Source organism: Hemicordylus capensis, chromosome 1 (assembly GCF_027244095.1).
Source record: "Hemicordylus capensis ecotype Gifberg chromosome 1, rHemCap1.1.pri, whole genome shotgun sequence".
Lineage (NCBI taxonomy): Eukaryota > Metazoa > Chordata > Lepidosauria > Squamata > Cordylidae > Hemicordylus > Hemicordylus capensis.
In genome coordinates, this window is record NC_069657.1 from 120867009 (window position 1) to 120893008 (window position 26000).

Here is a 26000-nt window from a genome sequence, read left to right on the forward strand (position 1 = left end):
GCTGCTCTGCACTGGAGGCTCCTGAGCGGCAGGAGATCAACGCCACCGACCAGGCTCTCTTGGAGTACTCGCTACCTAGCCTCCCGTCCCACCAGGTTCCTGGCAAAGGGAGCGAGTAACTGAGTGAGCACGGCAGGCGGAGTTTTCAGAAACAGCGATGACCTTTTTCAGAAACAGTGTGAGCTTTGCGCATGCTCCAAAATTGCAGCTGCTTACTCCCGAACGGCTTAGGACTGGAGAAAGGCCGGATGTGACGTTAAAGGAAGCGGTACCGCGAGTTCTGTCCGGGTGGCGCTGCTGCTGTTCCGAACTGGCGGCGGCGCGCGCTGCTGGCAATGGCGTACTCCACGTTCCGAAAGGTGGCCCTGGCCTCCTGCGTAGTACTGTGCGTGTCGTTGCTCCTGCCCAAGGTCTTCCTTTCGCGGAGCTGGAAGCAGCAGGAGCCCGCTCACACCGCTTCCCCTACGCCGGCCGTCGTGCCCGAGGGTAAGAGGTCCTCCCTCCCTCCGTGGGCCACGGCGCGGCCCTCTCTTGATTCCCTTTTTTCTCAATGGAGCTTATGTAGGGACGTCTGCAGGAGTAGACTCTTGATGATGCTGAAGTGTGAACCACACGGCTCTGGGTACTTAGCGAATATTAATGTAATAGTCGTGCACGATTCTTTATGCAGAATGCTAACTGGATGAGCTATTCATGTTAGAAGCTTTCCCAGTATTTACTTGTAAGAGGAAAAAAATAGAAAAACATCTTTGCACGTGTAGAGCGGCGCGAATACACACGTGCACCCAAGTCCGTTTGCAGGACTAGCTATCTCGAGCTTTGCACAGCGTTCTCCCACGTGGTTCCCACACAGGACAAAGCAGCTGATAGTGCAGTCCTAGGCATGTCTCCTCAGAAGTAAGTCATGTTGAGTTCCGTGATACTTACACTTAGGTAAGTGAGCATAGGATTGTAGTCTTGGAGAACACGCATCTGTGGATCCACTGGCAACTGTGCTGAATTTTGAAAGGCGTGTAGATTCTAAGCAGCTCCATGAATTCACACAAAAGGTGATTTGCAGATGTATTTACTATGTTAATGTAATATTATTTTGAGGTTGAAGTAGTCTTGTTTAATAAAACAAGTAGCAATTATAGTGTGCAGAGAACATCATCCATCACAACATGTTGTTAAGATCTGTCCCTACCTGTTTTACTGATAAGGAACTGAAGCTGTTTATCAAGACCACCCAGTGTGACTAGTTAAAGGTAAAGTGTGCCATAGGGTTGGGATAGAGAAATTGCCTGTCTGTGAAAACTTGGCTTTGGAAAACATAACTGTGACACCATTGCACATTTTGCTAACAATAGGGCTTTCTCCTGGTGGAAATACTTCCTCAGTTTCGTATGGCTAGACTTTCTAGCTGTAGTCCTAGAAAGTTACAGTTACAGACTTACATTTATGCTATAATCACTGAACTATAAAATTGAAATTACAGTACTTTTCCATGTTACAAATGCTTCTCATTTTTTGAGATCTTCTTTATACCATAGGGAGTGTGAAGATAGTAGGATGTCCCCAACTTACAAATGGGTTATGTTGTTTCTAACTGAGCAAAGAGGCACCTTTTAAAAGTGGCGATTCTCTTTATTTAGCAAGGGGCAAGCAACTGGTCCTATCCACCCCCAGCACAGCATCCCTCCAGTGGCTGTTGTTGGTGTCTATCATGTTTTTTCTTTAGTTGTGAGTCCTTTGGGGACAGGGAGTCATTTATATATTTATATCTATGTAAACCGCTTTGGGAACTTTAGTTGAAAAAGTGGTATATATTTGTTGTATTTGTTGAAAAATTTTGTAACTTTTTGTTTGTTTGTTTTTTGTGAACCGCCTAGAGCCTTCGGAGTCAAGTGGTATATAAATAAGTTGGATATTCATAACTTGGGATGCATATAGTTCTGTGGGTTGGAATTTGTAAGTTGGGGACTTAATATAATATGTTATGGAGCTTTGTTTGTGTGCATGGATGTCTGTAATCTGGATGCTTGTAGCTTGGAGAGTGCCTGTAATAGCTTAGTAGTGCTATAGTCATCTGATACAACTGCATTTATTTTGCATCAGTGTTGTAATAAGCTTTCAAGCCATATTTTAAAGCATCCATTTGCCAGCATCTCATAGTTGTCATGATGTTCATTTGTTATACACTTTTTTAAATGTTCATTTCCATAATTTGTTTTGCTGTTCATACATTGCTTTGCATGTTCTGTATGAAATAAAAACATCATTTTAAATCATCTGTATTGTGTATTCCTATTTTCTTTTTTCAATTTATGATGGGCAGCCGGTCTTGATCAGCATTAGTGTCAAACTTGTCACAATCACAACATCCATTGTTTTTTAGTGTCTTTCCTAGTGGATTTTCATAACTCTACATGATTACTAAGAATTGCCCTTATAGATGAAGAATCACCATCCTGATTAATACTGAAGTACTTTTGCAACTTCTTTGCTTCCCTATTTATAGTTTATACCATTTCTGTAAGCACAGCTATATCCTTTAGATAAAAACTGTTTATGGTCTTGCCATGTTCATCCTCACAACATAATTATTTCCTTATTTCACCTTTCATAGTTGCACTTGTACCTCAAAACCATAGGCAATGAATGGCTGGAGTAGAATTTCAGATGTTTACATCAGATACTGTTGGAGTACACCTATTTCAGTTGTATTTACATATACTCCAAACTATTCTTTGAACAACTAAATTGCTGCAAGAACTGCAAAGAGCATTTAGGAGTGTTTGGGCTGTCGTCTTCTTTTCTCCACCTGCCTCCAGCAGTGAGGACTGCCTAGGCAGTCTATAGATACACAGAACACAGAAGGGCAGAGAACCATTCTTTGGTTGGATGATGGCTGCAAGACTTAAATCATGCTGTGCACGCTGCAATATCTGTCTGTAAGGGTTTGAGAAACCTCCCTTCCTAGGATTTGAAAAGGGAGACATTGATCTGGCCATATCCCATATATTTTCAGAACTAGTTTAGGAAGAAATATCCCATTAAAAGCTTCTGGTTCTTGTCCTGTAGTAATGTATAGCCCTATAATGTAACTGCTTTCTTCAACATGCCTAGAAATCTGTGTTTAAATCTGTGACCTTGTGAAAGGAAGTACCACAGTGACTGCTGCCTTTGATGGATGAAAACATGCAACAAAATAAAAAGGTTTTCCAATAAGTTTTTTCCAGATTCAACTTGAAAACTAAAAGGTGCTGTATCCTATTCATTTGCCTTGGAAAGCTGCCTTTTACTGAGTCAGACCATTGGTCCATCTACCTCAGTGTTACTTGCACTGACTGGCAGTGGCTTCTCCAAGGTTTCAGGCAGGAGTGTTTGCCAGCCCAACCTGGAGATGCTAGGGATTGAACATGGGACCTTCTGTGTGCAAAACAGATGTTCTTCCACTGAGCTACGGGTGCATTATCCAAGGTATAAGCAAATTTATAAACACCAGACTGATACCTCTTATTTGAACGACTATAACTCCAGTGTTAAAGCAACTTCAATGGCTTCTGGTTCATTTCCAGGGCCACTTCAAGGTGCTGGTCTTGAACTTTAAACTCAGTGCAGTTTAGAATCAGGGAAGCCTCAAGGGTGCCTCCTTGCAAACCTACCTGCTCAAGTGTTTAAGAGCCTTGAAGCTTCTGCTCTGGATCCCTACCTCCTATGAAGTATGATGAGTGGGGACTCAGGAGAGGGCATTTTCTATTGCCCTTCCTAATGCCAAGTGTGCCAAGATACACATGGTGCTGAGTCTGTACTAAGTTTTGCACCAGATAAATACATTTTCATTAGCCCAGGCCATTGAATGGTCTCAGCTGTATTGGTTCTGTTTGTTGTTGCTGAATCTGCTTTTAGTGTGACTCGTTTTACATGGTTTTATTATTTTGTGTCTAACATTGTTAGTTGCTGTGGGAAGTTTTCCTTGTAGGGTGGGGTATACATTTTATGAATACATAACATTTTTTTTCCCCTTGGGCACCCCCAGCTTTTGGAGAGGCCCTTGGGCAAGATGCCCTTAGTGGACCTAGATGTCTTAATGGGCAAGTTGCACATGAGCCTGAAGTGGAACACGGCTGCTAAAAAAAGGAAAAAAAAGAAAAGCAAATGCAATCTTAGGCTACATAAACAAGCACAGTGTCATGAGAAGTAAACGTTCCACTCTATTCTGTGCTGGTCACACCTCACTTGGAATACTTTGTCAAATTTTGGACACTTTAAGAAGGATTTTGATGAACGAATGAGTTTAGAGGAGGACAACCAAAATGGTAAGGGGTCTGGAAACCAAGTCCTGTGAGGGACAGTTGAAGGAACTGGTGTGTTTACTCTTGAGAAGACCAAGGAGAGATGGGATGGCCATCTTCAAATATCCGAAGGGCTGTTACATAGAAGCAGCAGCATATGTGTTCTCTAGTTCCTGAGGCAGGACCAGAACTAATGGGTTGAGATGGTAAGGATGCAGATTTAGGCTAGACATTTGGAATGATTTCCTAATGGTAAGAGGTGTTTAATAGCTGAACAGTCTGCTTTATGTAGTGGTGGTCTCTCCTTTGCTGAAATACTATGATTTGGTGTGCCCCCCACCCACTGAAATTCCTCTCCTGACATTGTCACTGCTGCCCATTTGTTTGATCCATGGGGATGGGGATGCTGCACCACCAGCCAGATAAGGGAGTGCAAGGTGAGTAGAGGCTACTGCTCTTTCTCACTCCTGGTGAACAAGCAGGGACAGCAGCAGGACTAGAGGGCTCCATCCCAGATGAGCTGGCTGGGCTATGGGCCTTGGCAGGAAGCCAGTGATTCCAATCTCTGGTGCCAGCCATGATTTAGAGGATCAAGTAAAATGTCTTTCACAGCCAAATATACAGGTCTCTGAGTTCAATAACTGGGAAGGTTTGCCAAAATTTCCATTATCAGCTCTATCAGTTCAAGCAATTTTGTGCCAAAAAGGGGCTCAGCGTTATGGTTTTTTATAACATTTTATTCGGTCATAGCCAAAGTCTCAGAAAAATCAATTACTGTGAGATGATGGCTAATGTCTGGGCATATTCATTAAAAAGAAAATAGAAATCAATGTGAGATAATGGGGGCTAACGCATGAACAGAAGATGATTTGGGATTGGGAAGGGTTCATAGCCTTTTAAGGCCGATGAGCAGAGCCTTTAGTTGGCTCGGCAAGCCCCGCTTCCAGGTGAGCTCTGCAGCCAGGTCCTTTGGTGTGCGGAGGGAGAAGCACCTCTGAGCAGTGGAGAAGCCTCCCCATTGTGCCCCACTGCCAGGAGAAGGGGAAACATCAGATGTCAACAGCTGCCCTCTGGCCATGAGACAAGTGGACGCAATCAATAATCCTGAGAGCCCTTCACTAACTTGGGTTATGATTGAGGTTTAGAAGCAGGGTTACCCAGATTTGGACTATGGAGGCTTGGGGGTATTGCTTGGCTCACACAACTCTGGGTTAGAGGCAGATAACCCAGGTTAGGTACTTGTGTGAAGAGGCTTAATGTATTGTGCATTTGAAAATATTTTGTGCACGAACTTCTGTTTCAGGGAATTGAGGTCATTTTATGATTGATATTAACAGGACCTTGTGTAGTGGAAATGTCAAATTTTGCATAGAAAGAAGTATTTTTCATTTGAGTTTAGGCAGGCTGATTAATTGACCTGCAATTTTAACTTTAACAATACAGTTTGAACTTTAATCTTTGAAATCCAGGCCCTTTTCAAGCCAGTGCTTTCAACGTGAGATGTTGAGCCATTGCTGGGAACTGGCTAATTTAATTTGAAACATAAAATTGTATTAAACATTTGGAAACCAGGGGTTGGATCTGAAGTTTCCACATGCAAGAAGCAGGTTTTACATGTTGCTCCCCCACCTCCATTCTGAACTGATGAAGGGCTATGCTGCATACTCTTCCTGTTCTGAAAAAGGTAGTTGGCATTCTAAGGATGCAGAAAGAGACACCCAAAGTGCATCTTCCCTCTTTCTTCTTCAGTTACAGATTCCACCTTGACTATAGCCATCAGCCTTGAAATGTTAGTTTTAAGTCTGAAACGTTGAGGGATGTGTAAAGGGAGACTTGAATGCATAGGTTACTTTAACTGTTTGCCTATTTACTGTAGTGTATTTTGTTCTTCTATTGTAAACACTTTAATTCTCCTTCTGCTTAATTCACTCCTGAAACTGTTAATGTCTTTTCTACAGAAACAGTTATAATGAAACAATTTTTGTTACAAGGCATAAAGTAATCTAATAAGAACCTACAGTGGCTGTCATCCAGACTAAGGGTCCCACAACCCTTTGGGACATATTTTTGGGAGGCACAGTGGACTGCACAGGGAGGTGGTGGAGAATGACAAAAATCACACTCCTGTTGTGTGTGTGAAATGTAGGTTTGATAGTATCTTTTAAATAACTTTGGCTGAAGAAAGGTTGAAAACTGCTTTGGACAAATAATGCATCTACTTTCTTCTTTTTTTCTTTTTGAGACATCAGGCTAGCACATGAGTGCATAAGGGAAGAGGGAATCTGATTTTAAAATAATGGGCTGCCTTATTAAAAATTCCTTAATGCAGCAGTCACAGAATCTATCCAAAGTTAAGGCAACATCCTTCACAAGGCACTAATGGTCCATAGGGAAGTAAGATCCTTCTCTCGTGTGTAAAGGAGTGATGTGGCCTTCATTTTATTAAATAATCTTTGACTTTCTCAGTGCAATGCACCAAAGCTATACAGTGGTCCCTCGACTTACGAAGTTAATCCGTTCTGAACGCACGTTCGTAGGTCGAAATTTTCGTAAGTCGAAAAGCGCACCCACGGAGGTCTGGAAACATTCGTAAGTCGAGGAAACCGCATCTAAAAATTCGTAAGTCGAGGAAGCCGCATCTAACCGGCAACGACTTCCGGTCATTTTTGTCGTTCGTAAGTCGAAAACTTTGGATGTCGAGTAGTTCGTAAGTCGAGGGACCACTGTATTTATAGACTGGATTTCAGTCAGCCATTCAGTATGTGAACATGTTGGAAGTACTCTAAAATGCCAGAAATGCCTGGAGTCTCCACCTTCAATATATTCTGATCCCATTTTGTGGGTGGCCTGATGCCACAACTAGAACCCACTCTCTCTGTGAACTCCCTGTTTGTGTCTCATGATCCCACCATCTGTTAAAGCTCCTGATACAGAGGTGGTGGCCTGTTCCTTGATGGGTGGACTGAAAGCAGCCATAGCTTGAATCTGGTGAGTTCTGACTTGCTGTTTAGCCTGCTGTTCCTTAAAGACGTACAGGGCAATTTACATGGTTCAATGGAGGCCAAAGTAAGTTAGACTGAGAGATAAAAGTCTTGTTCACACAACTCTAAACAGTCGGAGGAGTGTCCAGATAGGATAGGAGAGCCATGTGCGCTCCCAATCCATGGCTGTGTGGACTCAAAAATCAAGGGAGGAGGAGGAGAGAGTCATTGTGTGGAAAGCGGGAGCTGGGTAGGATGACATCTCATCTATTTTTGGTAAAATGCTGGGTAGAAAATCTGGGTGGAGTGTGCCTGTGCTACCTGGCTCCCACTCAATCACTCTCTGCTCCTTCTGCCTTGATATCTCCCAATACGTGACCGCTGATTGGGAAGCATGACCCTTAGCTAAGCAAGGGTCTGGCCTGGTTGCATCTGAATGGGAGACTTGATGTGTGAGCACTGTAAGATATTCCCCTCGGGATGGAGCCACTCTGGGAAGAGCAGAAGGTTTCAAGTTCCCTCCCTTTCTTCTCCAAGATAGGGCTGAGAGAGATTCCTGCCTGCAACCTTGGAGAAGTCGCTGCAAGTCTGTGAAGACAATACTGAGCTAGATAGACCAGTGGTCTGACTCAGTATATGGCAGCTTCTTATGTTCCTAATGTGTCCAGTTCTCCTACCCTGGCTGGATGCTTCTCTCACCCTGTTTAGGGTCATGTGAAGAAGGCTAGTGACTTGCAAGTCAGCTAGTGAAGTCACCTAGTGAGCTTTATGGCTGAGTGGGAATTTGAACCTGGGTCCCTCTAGTTGTAGTAGAACTACTGCATCACACTGAATGGGCCTGATAACCACACATCAAGGCCATTCAATGGTCCCCCGCAGACAATCTCGCAATGATGGTGGGAAGCACTCCCACATTATCTGTGCTGCTGTGAGCAGTGCGGATTTCCAGAGGCTGGGATAACGTGTCCTGGCCTCCACGTATCCCACAATGCACCATGTGATGAATGTGGTGCATTGGGGGATACCCCTATGGGACGGGTGCTCTAGGCACCCATCTCTGTGTGTGCTTGGGCTGCAAACAGTCTGAGCACACACACGATCCTGGCACCAGGGTTAAGGGTGCATTCATGCCCTTAATCTTGGCTAAAGGCCAGGCTTCAAAGTGGGGTTAGGTGGGCGGGCAGTTCCAGGGTCCACACAGATCCCAGCACTGCATGTAAGCAGGCCAACTCAGGCTCGGCTGCTTGTGAAAACAGCCTTAATGGTATTTACATGATTATTCTGTGGATGTGTGATACTGCATATATGTACACTTTGGGGCCAAGAATGGCCAGACTGTGTATACTGGAGAAACCACAATTTTTCAAAAGCAGTTTTGTGGAGAAATATCAATGCAAATGAGAGGGACCTATAATTCTCTTGAGGTTACTTGTTTTTACAAATTTTGTAGAGCTATATAAAAAAGAATATTTTCTAATGAAAACAAACACTGTCTTTCCAATGGTTGTATCTAATTTACCTCATAAGAATGAGTCACCATAAAAGAATTACAGCAGTTCCTTACCTCTTGGTGACTTTTCCCTGTACAAAAATGGTTAGGTAAACTCTCCTTGGGAGTAAATTTCATTGGCATAAGAACTTTGCTGCTACACCTATTCTGCAAAGAGCTATCTATATAATTAATTCTCTTAGCTGGTGCATGTCCAGGATTTGGCGGCGGAACTCTCGTGACACGCTGCGAGAGTTCTGGTGGAGTGAGGAAGCGAGGGGGAAGAAAGTGCTGGCGGTGGCCAGCCGGCGGGCAGGGGAGAGAAAAGCGGCGGCGGGTGGGGGGTGGGGGGAGAGAAAAGCCGTGGCAGGCGGATGGGAGGGAGAGAAAAACGGCGGTGGCGGGGCCCTTCTTGGCCACCCGTTGCGGCTCTGTGTGGGGGGAGGAACAGGAGAGGAGGAGGGCTGCAGAGCATGGGGCTGGAGGGAAGGGGAAGAGAGGAGAGACCAGGGCAGGAGGAAGAGGGAGGGGAAAACAGTCAGCCCCAAAGCACTGCACACTCGGTGTGGGCGTCGGCTAGTTCATGTTAATGTGTCTGTAAAAAGAGAGTGATCACATACTCCTTTGGATTGAGACCAGGGGAGGTTTGTTTTTCCAGCCAGAGATTCATTTGTTGTTTGGCAATGATGTTTCCACTTCCGAAAAACCCAAGCTGTTTAATTTCTAAAAGTACCTTGTTTCCTGCAGCAGTGGGAACTATACTGTTCCAAAGCACCAAGTTGAAGAACAAATGAAATTCTGGCTGTGTATGTGTATGTGGTTCTTGCCTGCATATACAGATCTCTAGATCATGCCTATGTGCCCTGTTAACTTCTAAACATTTGCTTCTTTGTCTCCTACTTGAACAAAGTAGGTGGTTTTTTTTATATGCTTGGCTGGCAATGTTTGTCTTGGCGAACTGTTGGTATCATAGACAACCTCTCATTTTCTTCAGCCTTCTACATGCATTCATTTGTCCAGTGCTAGTTCAAGTGGGTTCAAGCTACCAATACATACGATAAGAACATAAGAACAGCCCTGCTGGATCAGGCCCAAGGCCTATCTAGTCCAGCATCCTGTTTCACACAGTGGCCCACCAGATGCCTCTGGGGAACTCACAGGCAAGAGGTATGTTGCTCCCCTGCAACTGGTATTGAGAGGCATCGTGCCTTTGATGAGTTATGTGGGAGCCTTGTTGTATGAGCTTTCTACCCACATAAGGCATGTGACATGTGACAGATGTAAAAATTGCAATTGTTTAGTATTTGCAATCCACATGTGAAAAACATAGGTATGTGTTAGGATTTATTTTTGCAGAAGATAAATAAATGTCTATTTCAAAACTGATTTTTTTAACAATGCTGATTTTCAGGAAAGACTGGCCAGTATCCTCCAACAATGCATCATCAGATATCTCCAGAAGTCAACTCGCCTGCTACCCATTTCCCAAGGTCTCATGTTGCAGAAGCAGTGGCCAAGGCCAAGGGTGGAGGTGGAGGAGGAGGAGGAGGAGGAAGTGGTGGCAGTGGCGGCAGCAGTGGCAGAGGTCTTGTGGGACAAGTCATACCAATATATGGATTTGGGATCCTTTTATACATATTGTACATTCTTTTTAAGGTAAGAATACAAAATTAAGCCTTAAAACTATAGTTGCATTGATAACAATCTCTTGAAAATGTTGAAACTTGAGCTAGTTTCTTTTACGTCATAATGATAAAGGCTTTACTATTACAATAAGGTTGAAAATTAATGATAAAGCAGCAGATGGGGGTACGTTCTATCTAAGAGCTTTTTGCTTATAGCATGTGCTGTGATTATGGGACCAAGCTGGGTTGTTCAAGCACAGTTAAATTGCCATCACTCTGCCATTGTGCAAGAGGAAGGCACATGGCTCTATGGCAGATTTTGATGTGAACAGCCAGAAAAATGTATGTTTGTTTTTTTGCCAAAAGAAAACAAATAAGTCAGAATTTATAAATATTTATGAGAGACATTTCACAAGGCTATGCTCCCCTTATAATGGTTTTCTGCCCACACAGGAAGGGAAGGATACCTTGAAACAATTGCAGGTTTAAAGCATATAGTACTGAGAATTTCTCAGAGGTCAGTTAACTTGAATTTCTATAGACCAGGCAACTGTTCTGCCATTTCTAGTAGAGTTTTCAGACCTTGTTTTTCAGATTGTTTAGCCTCTTCTCTCTTTCTTGATTTCTTTTAAAGACAACTTTACCACTATTGCCATAATAGTAACCATTTCCAATTAATAGCTTTCTTCAAAGGGGAAAACCACAACAGTTGAACGGAAATGTCCCCCTTCAGCATCTGGAAACATGAATAGGAAAATCAGTAAGTATGATTTCAAAGTTTGAATAGAAATTGCACCCATAATTTGGAAAGTGAACTGTTCTTCTAGTTGGCATGCCTAAGGGGACTTTGGACCATCCTTGCTTTAATGGAAGCGTCTCCCCATCCCATTGCTTACCTTCACAACAAAACACTATTGAAAATGAGAGAGATCTGTGATCTGGAATGGAGGCTTATGCTTAAAAGGGCAAAAAAGTAGTAGTAGTAGTCAGAAATCCTTTATACAAGCCCAGTGGGATGAGGCTTTTTGAGTTCTGGCCTAGGGTAGAAGTTACTCTTCCGGCAGCCAAACCAATCTCTAATTTATCCTTAAGTACTGAGAAAACTATGAAGGATCCTATAGCCCCTTACTTTGATTTCTTCTTCTACTTAACATCCTTATTTTTGATGAAAATATTGAAATAATTTCACTCTTGTACTGAATATGTGTAAGTCATTAGATTGTGTGATTTGTTGTGTGTCAGCCTTTCCCATCTCTAGGCATTTACAATCAGCCAATCACTCTGCAGATGACTAGTTATGAGCCATTGAGTGCATTATATATTTTTCTCCTATCCTGAGGGAAATCTCTCTTTTTCTTTTCATTCATATGGAAAGACTACAAGATTATTTCCATTTGTTTGCTGGTAAAGCTCTTTTAGTTGCCTCTTGTGGTTCCCTTGGAAGAAGTTCCATTTGCTTGCTGTGTTTTCAGTCAGTGTTGATTGTATGGAGTAAATGTTCAGAGCTGCTGTTATTGATGCCTCTTGGGACCACATTTGTTTTGCAGCTGACTATGAGCTTGCCCAACTTCAAGATAAGCTGAGAGAGACTGAAGAAGCCATGGAAAAATTGATCAACAGAGTAGGACCCAATTGCGAAAGGTATGTGTTTATAGCACAGCAGCTTTAAGGCAGATTAACTTTGTATTTATGATAATAGGAAAAAACCCAACAAATTCAAAGAATTGTTTTTATCAAAATCTCTCAAAGATTATCAAGCAGTATTTTCTTTCACTATTCACAAAATTTCTCTGTTCATTTACTCTGCACGTTCCTCATACTTTTCACAGTTCTGTTTGTCTAAATGTTGAATTTCAAAACACCCAAAGAAATATAGATCAGCATTTACAGTGTAATGTGGCATTCCCACTAGCTTGTAGTTCTGTATGTCTGTCGATAAAGAGAAAGCTTCTAAATGAAGTGTAAGAACTTGGTGATCATGTTCTGTGAAAGATATGGTTTCCTGTCTCACAATTAAAAATAAATACAAGGGAGACACAAGTGACAACCACTGAGAAGAACACTATGCTGAGCTGAACAGGAACAGTTGCTGTTCTGCTAAATATAAGAGAGCCATCGCTTTAAAATGTTATTTCCCAGATAGCAGGGGGCAACCATGGTTTCCTGTTCAGACATAACAGGAAACCATGGGTGCCCCCTGTAATGGGGAAAGAAAGAACTTTTTAAAGTGTTGGCTCTCATATATTTAGCAGGAGAATAGCAACTGTCCCTATTCAGCTTAGTATAGCTGAAGCTGAACTGAACCACATCCGTACTACACTTTGATGAAGATTATCTATTTGCAGAGGCGTATCTAGGGAAAATAGCGCCTAGGGCAAGCACTGAAATTGTGCCCCCTGTCCAAACATCTGACACCCATCTTTCAGATAACTTTACCATAATATCAGCTGAAAAATACAAGTCAAGCTAGTTAATCTTTTAATATTTTGAAAACTATTTAGCAGTTGATGTAGCCAGACCAAAAAATGCTGGGAAACTACACATTTCAGTATGCTGGGGCTCATGAAATACCCAAATACTATGTGGATGTGTGCTTGGAAAACTAAACAGAAGTGCCTGTCTAATTCTCTACTATGCATTGTAGCATCACTATTACATAAGTTTTAAAAATAAATGGAGAATTTGACTTTTCCCAGATACTCTGAAAATAATTAAAGGATATGCAGAGTAAACTGTGGCACTGCTTGGAATATAGTCCAGTTTTTCAGAAGACAGTTAAAATGAGAGAAAGAGAGCAAGAAACTCCCAGTGGGCCTTAATACTAATGATTTCACACTGATTCAAAGACAAACTCACCATTAATAGCCATCACATTTAACTCACTTATCACAAGAAGCAATGTAAGAGCAAATGAATACAATTCTAGCTCATAAGCTTCAACTCAGTATTCACAAGCCCTGATTCTCTGTACATAGTGCCAAACGAAATATGTGTACAGTGACATATTATATATATATTTTAAAAAATTACCTGTAGCCCCTTCAGGGGGCTTCCTAAAGGCCGTGGGGAGGTCTGCAAAGGTTCCCCTCCCCACTCTGGCCTCTAGGGCCTCGCAGAGACCATTTGAGCATGTGCGGTGGCCATTTTTAAAAATAATTCTTTTTTTAAAATGGCCACTGAAAACAAAATGGCTGCTGCGCATGCTCAAATGCCTCTGTGAGGCCTGGCATGGCCTAGGGCCTCACAGAGGCCATTTGAGCATACACGGTGGCCATCTTGTTTTCGGTAGTCATTAAAAAAAATTTTTTTTAAATGGTGTCCCCTTCAAGTGGCGCCTGGGGCACATGCCCTGCCTGCCCCACCCTAGGTACGCCCCAGTCTATTTGCCATATTTTAAAGAGTGTAAATATGTTCTGCTTTCAGGCTGCATTCTTAGCTGAAGCACAGATCACAACACACTTTTCTTTCCATCTTGTTCTGCTTTTCTGAATGGTCTGTAGTGGGACTTTAGGACTGTAGTCTTCCAAAAGTCCCACTGAGTCCATTGGGTTTCACCCTAACCTGCACAAATGATCTTCTCTACCTCCTCAGTACTATAGCTTCCTGAGCCTCCTGGAAAATTGCTGCTGTGGGTCCAGAGATCCTGAGGGATGGTGTGGAATGTGGTGGGAGGAAAAAATTCCCTAAATCTGGGTGCAGTTAGCTTCTGAAAAATGAATAAATTGTGGGAATAAAGTTACTATTGATTTTATTTAAGCAAAATGAAGTTTGAGGCTGATTTGTGGGTTCCTGCTTAGGAGAAACATCTGAGGAATCTTGCAGAAAATCAAACCAGTTTTGAAAAGACTAGCAACATTTCTCTGGTGGTAAGAATAGTTTTGCAAATCTTTAATTATACAACTTTGCAGTTTTCCTTGGAAACTGTGATACCACTTTATCTCCTTTTCTTTAGGTACATTTCCTTTAAAGATGCATAACTTTTATGATGTCAGTCCTGCTGGGTTTCTCCCTTTCTAATGATGTGGTGTTAAAAGAACTCTTCACAATAGCTTATTTTTTGTTCTATGAGGTAAAATCTCTGTCATTAGGCAAGCAAATCTTTCAGGCAAGTTAGAGAAAAGGCAGCTTTGATTTTCTGCCTATCTGGAAGTTAACAAGTTTCCAAAAAGCATGTTAGGTTGGTAATCAGGGTTAACACAGGAAATGCCAACTTAGAAACAGAATAAATAGGATGCAGAGGTCCTTTTTCTGATTAAATTGGTATAGTAGTCAGTAATGGGAACTGAGATTGAATCTGACTGAGGACATATGTGAATAATGTGCTGCAGTTTAGACAAAAGTTTAGACAAACGCAAAATAAAATGTATTTGTTTCCAGACTTACGTGACTCATGAAGTGTAGTACTCATTATAAAGATCTGAGAGAAAATGCCCATTAGTTTTCCATAGTGAAGAAATTAGAGGCCTTCTTGGATGAGTTCAACCAAGTTGCCACCTCTATTCTATTTCTTTCACTACTTTTATGGTGAGGCCTCAGAGACTCATTGCATGAAACTTTCAGTCAATAAAGAAGAAAAACAGGATTGCACAGTTCAACCCCATGTACCACTGTTATTCTGACAGATGTATTTTTAACCTTATTTGCTTTTTGTTAATATTATTGGTTAGAATATAGGCTGTGTGCTTTGGGGTTCCTCCTGCCAAGCATGTACGTGGTTTGTGCAGGGTGAAAGATAAAACAGCCAGTGATTAGTGTTTTGCACTTGGCTTGAGGAGACTTGCTCAAACATATCCTTTATGGTATAACCTTTCCTCACACATTGATGTACCTCATACAGGCACTAATAGGTATTTTGCAGTGCAATTACTAAGTGTTGTTTGGAAAACACAAATAGAAGTTATTCTTATGACCAGGGGAAATCGGGCTAAGGGAGCCTAGCCCAATTTCCCTCGGTCGTCTGCTGCCATGCGAGCCGCGTGGCTCTCGGCAGCAAACCGCAAAAGCTATCCCTCCCCTTAAACGAGGTTAGTGGAGCGAATGCTCCGCTAACCCCATTTTGTTGATTATATGCTGCCGCAGCACGGATCCGCGCCGTGATAACACACAAGGAGACCCCCGCCAGGAGGCTGAAACAAGCCTCCCAGCTCTGGAGGTCTCGCCAGAATGCCCCGCGCAAGTGCATCCTGGAACTTCCGGCGGCCAGCTGGCCCCCAATCTCTGCTGCCCCTGCCAGCTCCGTGACAGAGCTGGCAGTCGTGCGGGTGGCCGATCCGACTACCCAGGGATGGCTCCCTGCCCGTGTGCGGGGAGAGTGGGCTAAACCCGCTCTCCCTGCGCTACCCGAACTGTGTTTCACACCATTCGTGTGAAGCACCTCATAGAATCATGAGGCAACACACATGGTTACTCATCAGTTGGTCAGTTTTATTGTTTTGATTATAAGTGGTCGCAGGGTTACCTGATTTAAGGTTTGTGCTTGCGATTCTCTTATCCCCTTCTGTTTAATGCTATCAGAATAATCTTATTTGCTCAAAGCTTTGCAAAGCAAAGACAATTTTAAGAGTGAACAGGGTGGACACTGTTCCCCCATCTGCTATCAACAAAACTATAAGCAGACTTTTGGTTTCAGAATTATTATTTTTGACACAGAAGAGAAGCAAAAACATTCAGTGTGGTTTTTCAAATTACAGAGCTGCTTTAAGAGAGCTAAGAAGCAGAGGTAAATAAAACCCCACTGCTTTCCCCATAAACTAAGATGTGGCAGTTCTTGAAAAGGATTTTTGACCCATAATAACCTATGAATGTCTATTTTCATTCAAAATATATTGATATTTTAAAGTTATAAATTGAAGCATATGTGTTGAGTTAGAGAATGCTCCTTTGTTATTGTCGTCATAGCTCCAGAGGAAAAATATAAAGGAATTATTGAATCCATCAGTGAGTACCTCAGGATCCCGTAAAATATGGCATATGTGTCTGTGAAGGAGTAATCCCTCCCCACTTGGTTTTATGGTTTGTAATTTGTTTTCTACTTGCCTTCTTCTGTGTCCACTCCAGTCTCTCTAAGGGTTAATAATGTTGCTACCTCTACCTCTGCCAAGCAGCTCGGAGGTAAAAGTTGTCAGCTTCAACAAAAATAAGGGGGTGGGTGGACAGGGAGTTGTAACCAGTTACTATTGGTTGTCTCCAGGCAGAGAAAGAAGGTTCTAGCTGCCTGAGGCAAACTCTTTCATTGGCCAAGGTATCCCTTTAAAGGTAAAGTTGTGCTGTTGAGTCAGTGTTGACTCCTGGCGACTACAGAGCCCTGCAGTTTTCTTTGGTAGGGGCCTACCATTGCCATCTCCCGCACAGTATGAGATGATGCCTTTCAGCATTTCCCTATATCGCTGCTGCCCAATGCAGGTGTTTCCCATACTCTGGGAAACATACCAGCGGGGATTTGAGCCAGCAACCTCTTGCTCCCTAGGCAGCTTACTTCCCTGCTGCACCATTAGGAGGCGTATCCCTTTAGAACTGAATAAAAGGGAGACAGTGTTACACAGCCCAGAGAGGAGAGTGAGACGGGGGGCGGGGAGAAAGAGGACAGCTGTGAGAGCGTTCTCTTAGAAAGTTTGCTGTTGAGTGTTATGTGAGCTAGAAGGCTAGAACACTAGCAGTATAAGATTGGGCTGAAACTGCTAGGGAAGTTTGCAGTGAGGGAACTGGTCTTACTGAAGCCTGCTAGGCCTTGTGATAGAAGTCTAGCAAGTTTGCTTCGTTGTATTTGGTAACTTTTGTAATGGCAACCTAATTGTTTCTGTACCGTGTCTCGCATTTTTGAAAGCTTTTTATCACAAGTAAACCCATTCTTGTGTTCAACATATGTTCTGGTGTCTCTGTCAGTTATTCTTGTCTTGCCTCATGCTTATCTGCCCTTTTTACCACACCACTAAGTTTTGGTCTTGTTTTTCAATGACAGAGGGTTTAGCGACTGTAAGCCTAAGTAGTCACACCAGTTTAACAAATTTTTTGGTGGCAGCAGATGGTTAGACTGAGGGCCGGCTGTGGCGAAGCCCTCACGGTGTCATCGATATAATAAAATGAAATAGCCTTTTTTGAAGTGGATAGTCATTTGTTCCCACATAGCAAGAGTGAATGGCTTTTACTTTCTGAGGATAGTTTCTTCTACATTAGAACTTACCCTTCCATTTCTTCATAGGAATGAGTTACACTGCTATTAAGAAGAGGAACATAGTTTGAGGGCTAGGAAGTGTGTTTGAAGGACAATAGCCTCATTCAGATATTATAACATCACCTGGCTGTCAGCAGGGCGGAGAGAGAGGAAGTCCCACCCCTGCCATGTCAATCAGCAGTGTGCCTTGCCACTCACACTTACAGCTAGGCTTGTCTGAAGAGGGGAAAACCCAAAGCTTAATGGTGGACACCATTATCCACAATCCAGTCTCACAATCATGAAAGTGCCCACCATCACGCTTCGGGCTTTCCCTTTTTTCAAGCAAGCCCCACTGAGTGAGTGGTGGGATGCACTGCTGATTGACATGGTGGGGGTGGGACCTCCTCCCCCTTTGCCCCACTGTAAATGGCTACTGTTGGGCAGTTTTATAATGTCTGCATGAGGCTAATAAGAACCTCTGTTGAACACAGTTCTTGAGTGTGGAGCCCTGGGATGGCAGCCTGTGATTAGGTTACCAACAGTAGGTTGGCTTTCTTATTACTGATCTGTGAGATCAGAAGCAGATACACTCCCATTGTTCCACTTTTTGCTGGTCTCTTTTAATCTGAACAAAAATTACATAAGTGGTTTAAACACTTTCTTCTTTCTATGATATTTAATCAGCATGGGAGAAAATGATGATAAAAATTATGAGTCACTTGATCCTTTTCAATAGATGATAATATGTAAAAGGTCACTCTTTCCATTTATTTCCCAGCCACTAGTGTCTTTGGGTGTATTCTATAATAAAATATGGGTAATTATTATTGCTCGGTGTCAAAGAGTTTATTTTACTGTGGGCAATAAAATTAATTGCTATTTAAAAGAGAAATAGGGACTTGCAGCCAAAGATTTGGTTGGTTATATCAAATCAGTATGTGAAACCCAGCCATCTGCCTCCTTGGTTTGTTGGCTTCTTTTACCCCTTTACCTCCTTCACAGAAGCTGTGTGCACCTTTATGAACATTCTACTTCTGAGCCTGTACCTCAGAAATGAGAACATGTATGACTATTCTGTGAAACTAAAATAGTTTCAGAACGGCCTGCCTCAAAATGGCCCATTTGGAGTGTTTCGAGCCAAAATGGAATGAATTCCATTGGAACAACTGATCTGCCAAGTCAGTTCCAATGGAACGAGCCCTTCATTTGAAGGATGTTCCATTTCAGCTCAGAACTTTCCAAATGACCAATTTCGAGGCAGATCATCCCGAGCTCGAAACATTCTGCACATCCCTATTTCAGACATAATGGCAAATCTTGGCTTGCCATTATGAGAATGAACAAACATGAGTCTTGGGATTATTACATCCCTTTCTGTGTGCCACTAGCTTAATTTACTTCCAGTTTCTTGACAAACCATAGTTTGTTTTTGTCTGAACCCAGCAATCTGTGGTTTTCCAGTTCAGACAAAATGCCTGTGGAGAAATAGACAGTTCATGATTAACACCCTTTCTATTAAGACTGCAGAGACTCGAGTTAAAGATTCTGTTCATAGGGCCGGAGGGCGGGCTTTGACCTCTAGGGAGGTTGCTATGGGCAACAAGAAAATGTTCATATGGCCAGTTGGAGGAGAGAGATGGTATGGTAGGGAAAGAAAAGGGGAGATTTTATTATGTTAAAGGTTTTGACAGGATAGGAAGCCGTGAGGAGAACCATAAATAAACAGAGTTACATAATGGAAAGTAAGGGCCAGGCAAAGAATCATTTGGATCTGTAGTCTCAGCTGGAAGTGGTGTTAGTGGAGGGAAGGCTAACGGAGAGTGTGATCAACTTTTGGTCCCCTTCCGAATGAGAGAGAGAGATGTTGAGCAGCATGCCACATGTGGGAGAAGTTGTGTTCCAGACTAGGACAAAGCGTTTGTGCTAGCTGGTTACACTACATCTGGAGGTTGTGCTCCAGACTAGTATTATGCAACCGCAAGCCTACATGAAGTTGTGTAAGTGTGATGTGCCTCATTTGTGTTGATGGGAATTTTTGCACAAGAGCACTATAGTACAGAAGCACTTGTGTGCAAGTCCCATTTTAGAGCAGCTGTGACACCCGCTTACACTGACACGACTGTGCTTGCTGTGCATGAATTTGCTGCTCAACATGTCAGGCAGTACCTAAGCCTGGATTTAATTTTCAGTGGGATTTAAGAAACAAGATAACCAACAAAAAAGCCTTCTAAGATAAACCCTGGTCCAAGGAATAAGGAAAGGTTAAATACATATGGGATCAGTCTATAGTTAAACCTAGAAAGACTAACTGGCTCTAGGAGGGGTAAGGAATAGAGGGGGGAACTTGTTCTCACTTTGAAGTAAGCCCCAAATTAAAACAAACTGTGGCTTAAAATCCTGGTGTGTTCCCTGACTGTGGTATGAAGAAAATAGCTGTTCCCAAGTTTAGCTGTAATGCGGAACTGTGGTCTACTTCAAAGTAGACCACAAATAAACACTTTCCCTCTACTCTTATTGCATGTGGAGGGAAGCACATGTTCTCTTTGCTCGTAGAGGCTTATCCACATAGTGGGGAACTGTGATTTCCCATTTCATATGAACTTAGCCATTGAAGCTTTCCCCATGATTGGTAGAAAGCAGGCTAAGGGAGCCTAGCCCGCTTTCTACTGATCGTAGGAACTACCGGGCTCGTGGGCGAGCCCGGTGGTTCCCAGGCAGCTAGCCTGCCTAATTCACCCTCCCCTTAAATGAGGTTAACGGACTGAGTGCTCCGTTAACCTCATTTTATTGCTTGTGTGCCGCTGCGGCATGCGGCGACATGTGAGTAGACCCCTGAATTCTCGTGTCCCCCTCCCGGGTGGCAAATCCCTACAGTCCCCACCGGCTCTGTGATGGAGCCGGTAGTCATGTGGGTGGCTGATCCGACTCTGGGCATGATCGTCTGCAGGGAGAGCAGGCTAAGCCCGCTCTCCCTACAGACCTCATTGAGGCGCTTCACAGTAATCATGTGAAGCGCCACCTTGTCAGTTTAAAGACTGCATAATCACACTGAATTTGTAATGCAGAGTTAGACGGATGTTGGGTAGCTTTTCTGCTAAAACAATGGTGCCAATAAATACAGGAAGTACTACCCTTCAGTTGACCTGTCTGCTGTTTTGGCACTGTAACACACTCAAAGGCTTGTACAGCTGCTTTTCTAATGCCTGCTCACTAGGATAGAGGTCTAGCCATTTCTCTCAGACTCACTGAGATACTGTGAGTCATGCACAACAATAGGTTTGACTAGGGTTGTTTGATGCCTGTTCCATAGCAGGGTACAAAATGTCACCAGTGATCAAGAGAAAAGGCTACTTCAGCAACTCAGAGAAATTACGAAGGTTATGAAAGAAGGCAAGCTCATTGATGGTGTCTCCCCAGAGAAGGAAGCCGAAGAAGCTCCCTACATGCAAGACTGGGAAGGTAAGAGAGACCATTTCTATGGGTGTCCACAAGACTCTTTCCTGGGGGCGGACAGGGGGCAGACTGCAATCCTAAACCCACTTACCCTGACCTCAGTCTGGGGAGGAAGGATGTCCCCTCTTGCCCCGCCCCATATGCCCATGCATTCAACTGTCTGAAGTAGGCTATAGGAGCTTGTTCTAGTGAGCCATTCAGTGCCCAAAGGCTTCTGAGAACCTGGCTAGGTGTTGAGTCCTCTTAAGTGTTTACAAACCTGGAGCAAGAAAGGCCCCCATCAGTTACACAGGTGTCTCAGACCCTGGGGATTGTTGGAGCACTATGGGTGCAGGGTGTTAGGTCTGTTTTTCACAACTGTGAGGAGCAGGAAGGTCACTTGGTAATAAAGATAAAGTGTGCCGTCGAGTCGGTGTCGGCTCCTGGCGCCCACAGAGCCCTGTGGTTGTCTTTGGTAGAATATGGGAGGGCTTTACCATTGCCTCCATCTCAGTATAAGATGATCCCTTTCAGCATTTTCCTGTACCGCTGCTGCCCGATATAGTACCAGTGGGGATTCAAACCAGCAACCTTCTGCTTGTTAGTCAAGCATTTCTGCACTGCGCCACTTAAGGTCGCTTTATCTGCAGCTATATATCAGGTAAATGGTAGCTCCCGCCAGTGGAAGGAAGAGGCCGGCCATATCCTGGCATATTTAAAGAGAACTTGGTTGCCACTCCAGTGTCTTCCTTACAACCAAGCAACATAGGCCCTTTCTTTCATGCCCTGCAGCCCCTTCTCTTGACCCGGTGGTTCTGTGGGACATGGCTTACCACTCAGCAAAGCTGTGGCTTGCAAAAAGCCCCATGTAGGTAGGATGCCATTGCAAACCCAGGATGGCAACATGATCCAGTTCTATTGCAGAGTGATCCTGGATTAAGGAAAGCAGGGGCTGTAGTTCAGTGACCAAGCACCTTCTTTGCTTGCTGAATATCCCAGGTCCAGTCCCTGGAAACTCCAGATAAAGCTGGGAAAGACCCATGTCTAAAACCCTGGCAAGCTAATGATAATGATAATAAACTTTGTTAGCCACCCCATAACAAATTGTATTATCTGCTCTCACTGCCAATGAGTGCAGATAATACTGAGCTGGATGGACGAATGGTCTGGCTGAGTAAAAGGCAGCTTCCTGTGTTATCAGTTAAGTGTTTGGCATTATTGTTTCTTCTGAGACAAGCTTGTTTTGTGTCCTAAGGTTATCCAGAAGAGACCTACCCTGTCTATGATAGCTCTGATTGCTTCAAACGCAGGCAGGACACTATCCTTGTGGATTACCCTGACCCAAGCCAGCCTTCTGCTGAAGAGATAGCTGAGAGGATGGAGTTTGTGGATGATGAGGACTGTTTGTGTAGTGAAACTCTGTTGTCTGCTCTCGCCACAGTGAACAATGATCCTGCAGCAGGACATGAGAAGGACCGGCATGCCACGTTGAGCGCCCAGAGTGGTGCTGGCCACAACTTTGAGAAGTGCTACTGTTGTCACTATGAAGAGGATGACCCTGTGGTTATAGCAGAGAATGCAGGATTCTGCTCTGACAGCTGCAGCGAAACAGAAGAGCCAGCCAAACAAGAGCTATCAGTGGATTCTGACCATGAAAATGCAACACCCCAAGACCAAAGTGATGAAAATCTGGATGAAATTGGCTTGCTGAGAAAGCGAAACACAAAGGGGCCTGAATTGTTGGGACACTGAGGGTCATGCACAATCCTGCCCTTTCTACCGACTCTGATCTTTGCTTACAGGGCAAAGGCTGGTCTTCACTGTTGCATACGCAGCTTCGATCCCTTTGCAATTGCTGCTTATTTGAAGTGGAAGTCAGTGAGTCTCCTTACACACTAGCTGGTGAGCCCAGTAACAATAGTATTGTTACTTGTAGGTTCCCAAGGAGTTTGGAAACAAGAAAATTTCCTTATAGCTTCCAGCCTAGCTTCCTTTCACCATATTGTCTCCTGACCTGAAGCTTTGCTTCACTTCATCCACTTGTAAAAAAAAAAAAATACAAAAGTCATCCAATAGAAATTTTCTCACTAAAGTTCCAGCAGCTTACTGGGGTGTTTATTTGCTAAGAGCAGAGCCAGCCCTACCTTTAGGAAGCGAGGCAGCCCATTTCAGGCTGCAGATTTTTATTTTTTTTACCCACCAGGCCTTTTGGATTTTTCATCAAAATGTCTTGGATTATCTTTTGCTAAGTCACAGAAATCCTTCACATCCTATAGTGAGGAAATGGAAATGTCATAACTTCATGCCTTTCATGCAAATGCCATTTGAGCTTCTTGACTGGTAGACAAGAAGTTTCCTTGTAAACTAGATGTGCTACTATCGCCTTTTCTTGTTCACTGTAATTAACAAATATTATCAGGATCTCTTTTCCTAGGTTGTTAATGCATGTTTAAGGGGAATGAACAATCTCTCAAATCACCTGTGGCTCAGAATTGCAAGCTTTCCTGTAAATCATGGCTTGTACCACATGATTCCTTAACTTAAAGGCCAATATTTTCAAAAGACATTTCTGTGTAAATGTGCTTGTAACAAAAGACAAAAATTGATTATGGAGGTGAACAGAGGAGCCAACAGCTGACAGTGATCTCTCTTGCTTGTTTAATAACCAAACTAAAAACATCCACAAGAAACTGGAGCAGAAAACCTGCTTCATGAGCACAGGGAAACAAAGGGGACTTTCACAGGTAAAGTGACAGGTAACATAACATTTTTTCCCTGAGGCCCAAAGCACAGGTAACACAAAGTCGTGTGTGTGTGTGAGAGAAAGAGAGAGAATTGCAGCCACAGAGGATGCCATATGGAGCTGAAAATCAGCATGGGAAGGGAAAGAAGAGCAGCTTAACCTTTTGTCCTCCAGTGGTATTTTCCACTAAAATAGTTGTTTCATCATAATTATTTATATTAAAGCTAACTATATTTATAAGCTATGATTATTTATTATAGCACTGGTAGGGGTTATTTTCCTTTATGCAAGTTCACTTTTGAAAGGTCTTTTGACTCCACAGAGCTTTTCTGGTTAATTCAAAGTGTGCTTTTATTTGAGGGTGGGTGGGAGTTTACGACAATTGCAGCTGGCAGAGGAAAATGGAAGGGAAGAAGGGAAGACAGTTGCCTCACTTCCTTAGTGATTGTTTCTGCTCTACGAGCTAAGGATGGGATAGAAGCAGGGAGGTCAATGGAATTCTCTGAGCTTGGGCTTTGAGAAGAATTTTTGGAGCTCAGAAAAGGACCTCCCACCACCAAGGACTCAGGGATGGACTTCCTGAGCCTCTGAGAGTTCTTCTCTGAGTTTGGAGAGGTTCTCCATATCCCTTCCCACCAGGCTTTTGTCATATTCCCCTCCTTTACTGACCATCTCAGTAGGAGAATCAGCAGTAGCACCAACAGAGGCTCCCTGCCCACCCACAGTACTAGGAAAAAAGCAGCAGTGCTGCTGCTGCCCAAGACTTGGGTTGGTGTTTTTCTCCCCCTTTGTAGCTTTCCAGAGCAAAGTTGTGGTGACCCTTTGGATTTGGAGTCTTCCCAAGGACCACCTCAATGCAAATGCATTGCAGAATGTCTCCAGATCCCAAGGGCCACCATGACTGTGTGCTGACGTGCTTCAGAGGAGCATGTGAGGGCAACAAGAGGAGCTGGAGGGAAAACACTTTTTGAATACAGTGCTGCCACTTTCTTCCTTGAGTAAGGGAGTGAGCCTTCCTCCTCCCTGCACCATGGTGCCACGGCTGATTCTCTCACTGCTCTGCCGATAGTCCCAAGTCCAATAAGCAAAAGGGTGAGAGGCTGGTGGGAAGGGGGCTAAGAACTTTTCCAAGCTATTCCCATTGGTCTGAGCTCTTATGGTCTTTGAAGCAAAGAACTTTGATTATTTCTGGGCCAGTTTGATGGGAGCTCTGAGGAGTTTGCCCATCTCTAGTTACAATAGGAAAGGAAAATGTGGCTCTTTATAAGGCAGTGAGACATTTGTTGGTTTTGCTGCCACAAAGCCTAGTTTGTGGTAACTTTGAAACATTAATTTTAACTTTATCTGATATTTTAGCTAAATTAAAATTGGTCAATACAAGCTATTCTGTTTGATCAGTTTCTGTTCCATAAATAGAGATCTTTAGTAATTCTGGTTTTTCAAAACTTAAGCAAAACCTGCTTTTGTGAAGTTCAGGATCATTTTGTGCTTCATGTTGGATATTACAGCTATCTACTTCAGGAACAGTTTGCCACTCACAGGTAATGGAAAATGTTAAAGGAAATATTGTAAGTATTTTTCTCTTTTAAATTGTGTATTTATTTTTACCTTATTTATTTTCTCTGACTAAACTGAGGTAAAATTTCAGCACAAGTGTTTTTCTGTGTGTGTGTGTGTGTGTGTGTGTGTGTGTGTGTGTGTGTGTAGATCTTTGTGGTATTCGTAACATAATTTCCAAAATGGTAAATCAGGGGTGGACAACCTTGCTTCTCCAGCTGTTGTTGAAGTACAGTTCCCATCATCCTGAGCCACAATAAACTGTGCCTGGAGCTGATGGGTGTTGGAGTTCAACAACAGTTGGAGAGTCAAGGTTGTCCACCCCTGTGGCAGATAGTTGAGTTGGAATATGGTTTTTCACTCTTTCTTCTGGTGCCTCTAACAGCTGCATGACAGGTAGAAATCTCATGAGTGAATCCTTTATCACAGGGGTAGGGAACCTTGGCCCTCCAGCTGTTTTTGAACTACAACTCCCACCATCCCCATCCACAGTAATTGTGGCTGGGGATGATGGGAGTTGTAGTTCAAAAACAGCTGGAGGGCCAAGGTTGCCCACCCCTGCTTTATCAGAACACCATTGCAGTCATAGAGAAACCTTTCTTGTGAATTTGCCTCTGTGTTAAAGGCACAAGAGCCTTGCCAGAAATAAATAAATAAATAAATAGTGCCAACATTTACGATCAAGGCAGTTACTGGTAGGAGAGCAAATCATTCGCTGCACTGGTAAAAATTTTTAAAAGAGT

The 26000-nt window shown here is 43.2% G+C and overlaps 1 protein-coding gene across 3 annotated transcripts; it reads left to right on the top strand.

The window, feature by feature from the left end:
- Positions 1 to 246: 246 nt before the first annotated feature.
- On the top strand, positions 247 to 25347 carry RIC3 (RIC3 acetylcholine receptor chaperone). 3 transcript variants are annotated; one of them, XM_053285522.1, is made up of 6 exons: positions 247 to 486; positions 10159 to 10403; positions 11054 to 11132; positions 11920 to 12013; positions 20836 to 20984; positions 22213 to 25347. In XM_053285522.1, exons 1-6 carry the CDS (start codon positions 336 to 338, stop codon positions 22707 to 22709), a joined length of 1215 nt encoding a protein of 404 aa, XP_053141497.1. In that variant the 5' UTR covers positions 247 to 335; the 3' UTR covers positions 22710 to 25347. The 3 variants fall into 3 exon arrangements, with proteins under 3 accessions (XP_053141497.1, XP_053141513.1, XP_053141508.1); XM_053285538.1 differs by having other exon boundaries at positions 250 to 486; positions 22399 to 25347; XM_053285533.1 differs by lacking the exon at positions 247 to 486 and adding an exon at positions 523 to 1049.
- Positions 25348 to 26000: the final 653 nt, after the last annotated feature.

What these genes read in the sequence shown, in the direction of transcription:
- RIC3 (XM_053285522.1), top strand. Translation starts at nt 336, where the DNA reads ATGGCGTACTCCACGTTCCGAAAGGTGGCCCTGGCCTCCTGCGTAGTA. An exon ending in AAACATGAATAGGAAAATCA is followed by an intron (nt 11,133 to 11,919) that starts GTAAGTATGATT and finishes TTTGTTTTGCAG; the next exon opens with CTGACTATGAGCTTGCCCAA. An exon ending in GTAGGACCCAATTGCGAAAG is followed by an intron (nt 12,014 to 20,835) that starts GTATGTGTTTAT and finishes CCTGTTCCATAG; the next exon opens with CAGGGTACAAAATGTCACCA.